General features: G+C 42.3%; 1 protein-coding gene across 1 annotated transcript; it reads right to left on the bottom strand.

The window, feature by feature from the left end:
- Window positions 1-2,052: 2,052 nt before the first annotated feature.
- LOC132879131 (tripartite motif-containing protein 16-like) lies at window positions 2,053-6,645 on the bottom strand. The gene is made up of 6 exons (XM_060913707.1): window positions 5,960-6,645; window positions 3,689-3,784; window positions 3,313-3,546; window positions 3,009-3,180; window positions 2,751-2,810; window positions 2,053-2,655 (listed from the first exon to the last, which is right to left on the bottom strand). The coding sequence occupies exons 1-6, from the start codon at window positions 6,548-6,550 to the stop codon at window positions 2,102-2,104; spliced, it is 1,707 nt and encodes a 568-aa protein (XP_060769690.1). The 5' UTR covers window positions 6,551-6,645; the 3' UTR covers window positions 2,053-2,101.
- Between the last annotated feature and the right edge of the window lie 504 nt (window positions 6,646-7,149).

Here is a 7,149-nt window from a genome sequence, read left to right as displayed (position 1 = left end):
GAAAGGTTGGAAATTTACTATCACAAAAAACACTTATGATTCTATACTACACCTAGATTTGCCCATACCGAACATACTGTAATATTATATGGGCAAGCACTTATCCAACAACGCTAAAGCCACTGCTCTTACTACAGAAACGCTTTATTAGGATCGCTTCAAATGTGTCATATACATTCCCTTCAACAAATTAGTTTCATGACTTAAAAGGATTAACAATATATGACATTAACAAATTACAGATTAGTCTTTTTGTTCACAAAATCATCTATGGAAGTTGATGTTTACCAGCACATTACAGAGAAAGTATTATATATAACTCAGATATCCACAAACACAACACAAGACAGTGCAATAACAAGACCAATTCGAACCAAATCTAATCAGCGACAGTTTACTTTAATGTATAGACGACCCTTTGGATGGAGTAGTCTAAAAAAAAAAACAATTACAAAACAGTATGTCGCTGCCCCTTTTCAAGAAGCAACTGCTAAAGGAAATCTTGAATAATCCAGCTACAAAATTACACTGATCTCATTCCAAATCCTTGTTATCGATTAATTGTTCATAATTGATGATGTTTTCATGCTTAATTTTAGATTTGTTCAGTAAGTTGATCTGAAGCTTATTCCTATCATTTTATTCAGCAAATCGATGTCATCATTGGGGCGGCACGGTCGTGCAGTGGTTAGCGCTGTCGCCTGACAGCAAGAAGGTCCGGGTTCGAGCCCCGTGGCTGGCGAGGGCCTTTCTGTGTGGAGTTTGCATGTTCTCCCCGTGTCCACGTGGGTTTCCTCCGGGTGCTCCGGTTTCCCCCACAGTCCAAAGACATGCAGGTTAGGTTAACTGGTGACTCTAAATTGACCGTAGGTGTGAATGTGAGTGTGAATGGTTGTCTGTGTCTATGTGTCAGCCCTGTGATGACCTGGCGACTTGTCCAGGGTGTACCCCGCCTTTCGCCCGTAGTCAGCTGGGATAGGCTCCAGCTCGCCTGCGACCCTGTAGAACAGGATAAAGCGGCTAGAGATAATGAGATGAGATAATGAAAAGTATATATTGATTTCACAATGTAAATATTATTCCTGTGCATTAGATAGTTTACATAGAAGGTTCTTTTTTTATCATTGCGATGGTGAAGACCACTGAGTGAAAATGTGTGTAATTAAACTATACACCTACTGTATATTGCACAACTTCTGGTGAACAACCTCTCAATTCACTATCATACTGCGCAGTTTATTTCGTTGTGCAAGACAGTATATGGTTCTTTTTCACTGTGGCGGGGGGCGTGGTCAAATGCCAGTTGGTGAGTGGAGCACGAGCCCGGTGAAGATGCTGTGTGTGTGTGCACAGTGTAAATCTCTTCCCCTGGCTGAAATCATGTCGGTGCAGTGGCACACAGTTTATTTTGAAATTGCTGAAAAGCGTGTTTTGTGTTAAGTGACAGTTTAAAAAATAAAAACTAAAGTGACATTGATCCCGCCTGCCTGTTTCAGTGTCCACTAGATCAGTGAAGCCGTTACATTCATCTTTTTGATTTTTGTGTTTGTTGTTATTATTTTGGTCCTGCGTTTCCTTTCCTTCGCAATACAGAGTCTTTTCTTCCCACTTTCTGTTACTGTAGTCGGTCTTCCATGTTTCATGCGCACACTCACGTCTTCCATTGTTCTCTCAGGTTGCAAATTTGTATCCCACAACAGGGAAATCCCAACACCTCATGCACGACATAGCATGTTGGATAAGGTCACGGTGAGGCAAGAAAAAATGGCGGAGAATTTAGGGCCACGTGGCTCTAAATTCATTAATTGTTCTTTTAGGAAAAAAAAAGTAATAAAATTTGAAGTCTGAGTCTCAAATTCAGTAGCTTTCGGTCCACTAAAATAATTGGGTATCAGGGAAAATTCTATTTATGGCCTAAATTCGAAAAATCTGAAAGGCAGTCTACTTTAATTGTTATACATTTACATTATACATGTTTTAACTTAAATATTAAAATGAGTGTTTTGTGCGGCTGGATTGTGTTCTAGTGAAACAGACGACTGAACAACAACGTGGCAACGTGCAGGAATTTTACAGAAAACACTCCACACTTTTTTTTTTACTATGGATCACACAACCTCACAGCAGAACCATAATGCCAGTAGAATGCGAACCCAGGAACTTTGCCGAACCCAAACCCAGTGAATAGAGGCTGAGTGAATGTGGTGTGGACTCTGTGGAGGAGCTTCATTGCATCAGAGACGCTGTAGAAGGACAGAGTTCCTGCACTGTGATCCACATACACTCCTATTCTGGAGGGGGATGGAACTTTGAGCTCAGTCTTAATGTTGTTGTGCCAGAAACAGAAAGAAGAAGAACACCGCAAATTCCAGGACTGATTGTTGCCTCCAAACCTACACTCATTACCCTGTCCTTTCCTGCTGATGTCTTTATATGAGACTGATATGTCCACACCACCAGCCCCGCTCCACTCCACCTCCCAGTAACAGCGTCCACACACACTCTCCTTACACAACACCTGCTCCCAGTAATCAAATCTCTCTGGATGATCAGAGTAAAGCTGCTCTCTCCCACTGTCTTTCACCGCTCTGTTCTTGTCAGACAGAATGAGGCGACGATGTGCCGTGTTGGGATCCAGAGTCAGATAACAGAAATCTAAAATAAAAGAGAAAAACAAACTGAACAATGTGAACATGTTGGGTTTAATTCACACAGTATATTTATGTGAAGTGTGTGTGTGTTAGATGTACATTTCAGAAACTCTTCTCTGCTCTGTGGTTCTGGTTCTGAAATGATCTGAACTGCTGCAGCTGTGGAGAGAAAAATAGAAACATGAGTTTGTGTAAAAGATGGAAAGAGTTGAAAGTGATCCAGTCAGTTTATTCATTTTAAATCAGTGTTTTAGTTCAAAGTGTCGGGTGAATAAAGTGTCTGCAGAAAAGAAAGCAGGAGCATCGCTAAGAAATAACACATCACTGTGTTTCTCCAGCAGGAACAGCTCCTCTTACCATGTGGAGGGATTTTGTTGAATTCCTCCTCACAGAATTCCTCGAGTCTCTTTTTCAGATCTGAGAGAGAATTCCTCACTCCATCAAATGAGAGATGTTGACGGACAGTGACGCTGGATGTGTGAAAATCTGGTCTTTGGATGAGAGGAGAGCGACGTCCAGAAGCTAAAACCTACAGAAAGCAAATGAAATGTAAAACCCACTTGTGATGTCAGACAGGGACATTTATTGTTCCCTTAATGAGAGGTGTTTTAGAGAGTGTGTGAGGAACAGCTGGCTCTGTAGATCAGACAGTGAGTGTTACCTGGAGGAAATGGATGTGATCACGTGTGTGTGAAAGCTGCTCCAGCTCAGTGACTCTCCTCTGAAGATCAGCAATCTCCTGCTCCAGTTGCTCCAGGAGTCGTTCAGCTCGACTCAGTTCAGCCTTCTCCTGATCTCTGATCAGCTCCATCACCTCCCAGCGCTTTTTCTCCATGGAGCTGATCAGCTCAGTAAAGATCCTCTCACTGTCCTCCACTGCTGTCTGTGCACTGAGCTGTTAGGACACACACACACACACACACACACACAAGATTTAAAGCTCATCTATCATTCCCTCTCTTACTGGGACTGTAAATGACTCGTTGTCCATGTTGTGTGTGTTTCTAGGAGCAGCTCTGTCTCTGCTCACTGCTCACCTTTATAGTGTTCACAGCCTGTTTCAGCTCCTGCACCTTCTTCTGCTTCTCCTGGATTCTCTGCTGGGATTTCATCTGCTCCTCCTTTAACTCACTCTGAGGACAAATAAAATACATTCAGCTTTTTATACAGTACGAGCGAACTGGTTCCATATTAATGTCAGTTCAAAGTACATTCATGTTTCTTACAGCTGTGAATGTTATGTACTCTGTGTGTGTTTTTTTTGTTTTTGGCAGTGTGGGTGTGGTCAAGCACCAGTTAGTGAATAGAGGGCGGGGCCAGGGAAGGTGAGTGGCAAAGTGATCTCACCTGCTGGTAACTGATGTGTGGGTGTCTGTTTTGCAGGAATGACAGAGTCATGAAAAAGAGGGGCAGAGTGAAGAGGTGGTTGTCTCCTGACTGGAGAACGTGTATATGTGTGACAAGACATAATGTTAAAGCTGAAAAGCCAAACTGACAAATAAAAGAGACTGTTCAACACCATTTCCCGCCTGTCTGCACTTCAGTATTCCACCCACCTCAGGGACATTTAACAGTGGTGCCGAAAGCCAGGAATACTGAAGTTAACCACCAGTGGATTCCTCCCCGCTCAAGAATGTCACCTATGCCCTTGCTGCTACCCAAGAAAGTCAGTACCAAGCCCTGATCACCCTCCGCAAGGAGCAAGAGCAGCGCTGAATCCAATCGAAATGTTGTGGAAGGACCTGAAGCGAGCAGTTCATGTGAGGAAACCCACCAACATCCCAGAGTTGAAGCTGTTCTGTACAGAGGAACGGGCTAAAATTCCTCCAAGCCGGTGTGCAGGACTGATCAACAGTTACCGCAAACGTTTCGTTGCAGTTATTGCTGCACAAGGGGGTCACACCAGATACTGAAAGCAAAGGTTCACATACTTTTGCCACTCACAGATATGTAATATTGGATCATTTTCCTCAATAAATAATTGACCAAGTATAATATTTTTGTCTCATTTGTTTAACTGGGTTCTCTTTATCTACTTTTAGGACTTGTATAAAAATCTGATGTTGTTTTAGGTCATATTTATGCAGAAATATAGAGAATTCTAAAGGGTTCACAAACTTTCAAGCACCACTGTAGCTGAATGAACACTAACCCCACCGCCACACCCCAAAATCTAGTGAAAAGCCTTCCGAGAAGGGTGGAGCTCATTATAACAGCTTTGTTTGTTTGTTTTGCCAAAATATTCTCTGCGTGTGTGAAATGTTGAAATGTTGAGTAACTGGTCTGACCAGATTACGACTCTCACCGAAGAGAGATTTAACACTGTTAACCAGAACACATACAATTTTAATCAGTTTTTACAGAATCCTTCTGATTGATTTGGAGGTGGAAGATTTTACATTGTACAGTGTCTGTGAATTCTTTTATCTCCATTTTAAACCCTGAGGTCACCCAAGAGTGTCCCTTTTGTTCTCCGAGAGAAACTGTTTATGTCTTTTTACATTGCTTCGGGTTGCAGTCACTGTTTTATTGGTTGGGGGACATTTTAAGATCATTTGATATGAATTTTACCTTTCAGCTTTTTATTTTTGGTTTTAAATATGTCCGGAGAAACAAATCCATGTGTCAGCTGGTTACTGTTAACCCTGGCCAGGCCAAAATGGCAATCTACTGAAGTAGAAAAAACAAAATGGCACAAAACACAGACTGTGACCCTGAGAGAATTCTGTCCAGACTGACTAAATCCAGAGTTTTGATTGATTTTATTTTTTTTAAGAGTATGGGTGATATGGAAATGTTTAAGACAGTGTGGTGTTGTGAGGAGGCTCTGTGCTCGGTAGTGGAAGAAGAACTTTGTTTTACACAAAACCTGCATTGCAGAATCACTGCAATAACTTAACTCACACTGTGCACTGTTATATTTAGCCAAATTTATTTAAAATGCTTTATTAAATATTTATTTATTAATTCACATTAATTTTATTATCTAATGCGACTTTTGTAAAAAATAAAGGATCATAAAAAGTAAAAAAAAAAAAGTGTGTGTGTGTTCACCTGCCTCGCCCTGTCACAGGCGTTGGCTGAAATGTTCACTAACTGGTTTGACCAGATTACGACCATTACTGAAGATAAATTTAACACTCTGTTCACCAGAACACAGACAATTTTAATCAGCTTTTACAGAATCCTTCTGATTGATACAAACATTGAAATTAAAGTTCAAATCATATCACTGACTAAAGCACCTGTTTCTAGATGGGAAACTATAATTAAGATGATTTAATTCTGGAAAGATTTCTAGTTCTCACCTGTTTCTCAGCTCTTTCTACTGTGGCTGTGACGGTGTCGTGACCTTTGTGACGATCCATTGTACACAAATAACAGATGCAGGCTTGATCAGTCTGACAGTAGATCTCAATCAGCTTGTTATGTTCAGAGCAGATCTTCTCTTGGAGTTTTGCTGAGGCTTCAATTAATGTGTGTGTTTGCAAAGTAGGGTCTTCAAGATGAGGTTTCAGATGAGTTTCACAATAAGAAAATACACAGATTGGACAGGACTTGATGGCTTTGTGTTTTCTCCCGGTGCAGATATCACACTCCACATCTCCAGGTCCAGCATAACAGTGAGCAGGAGAAGCAGCTTGGACTTCAGTCTTCTTCAGTTTCTCCACCACTTCATCCAGCATGTTGTTTCTGCGTAGAACAGGCCTTGTCGTGAAAGTGTCTCTGCACTGAGGACAGCTGTAGACGCCCTTCTGATCCTCCTGATCCCAGCAGCCATTAATACACACCTTACAGAAACTGTGACCACAGGGGATAGTCACCGGACCCTTCAGGAGATCCAGACACAGTGGACACATGAACTGGTCCTGAGCTACTGAAATACTGGCCTCAGCCATTTTCCTAAAATCGCACTGAGAGAGAGATCAGTTTTGTTTTGTCTGAAAGGAGTGACTTCCTTATTCTGTGTGTGTGAGACAAAGGGGAGAGAGAGACAGAGTGATAGAGAGAGGAGGAGCACAAACACAAAGAGGTCATTAACACTCCTCTATTAACCATTTCATCTGTCTTCAGTGCAGAAATATAACCCATGTAGCCGCACTGATTAGGATTAATTTCATGAAATACACATGGATAATGATGGCCAGATGAAGCTTCAGGAAACACTGAAGCCCATCCATAACTGCTTATCCTGTGCAGGGTCGTGGGTAAGCTGGAGCCTATCCCAGCTGACTATGGGTAAGAGGCGGGGTTTACCCAGGACAAGTCGCCAGGCCATCACAGGGCTGACACACAAACAACCATTTACACTCCCATTCACACCTACGCTCAATTTAGAGTCACCAGTGAACCTAACCTGCATGTCTTTGGACTGTGGGGGAAACCGGAGCACCCGGAGGAAACCCACGCGGACACGGGGAGAACATGCAAACTCCGCACAGAAAGGCCCTCGCCGGCCCCGGGGCTCGAACCCGGACCTTCTTGCTGTGAGGTGACA

The sequence above is a fragment of the Neoarius graeffei genome, chromosome 2, assembly GCF_027579695.1.
Source record: "Neoarius graeffei isolate fNeoGra1 chromosome 2, fNeoGra1.pri, whole genome shotgun sequence".
NCBI classification, from domain to species: domain Eukaryota; kingdom Metazoa; phylum Chordata; class Actinopteri; order Siluriformes; family Ariidae; genus Neoarius; species Neoarius graeffei.
The sequence above is the reverse complement of the archived record's forward strand: the minus strand, read 5'-3'. Positions and strand labels throughout refer to the sequence as shown.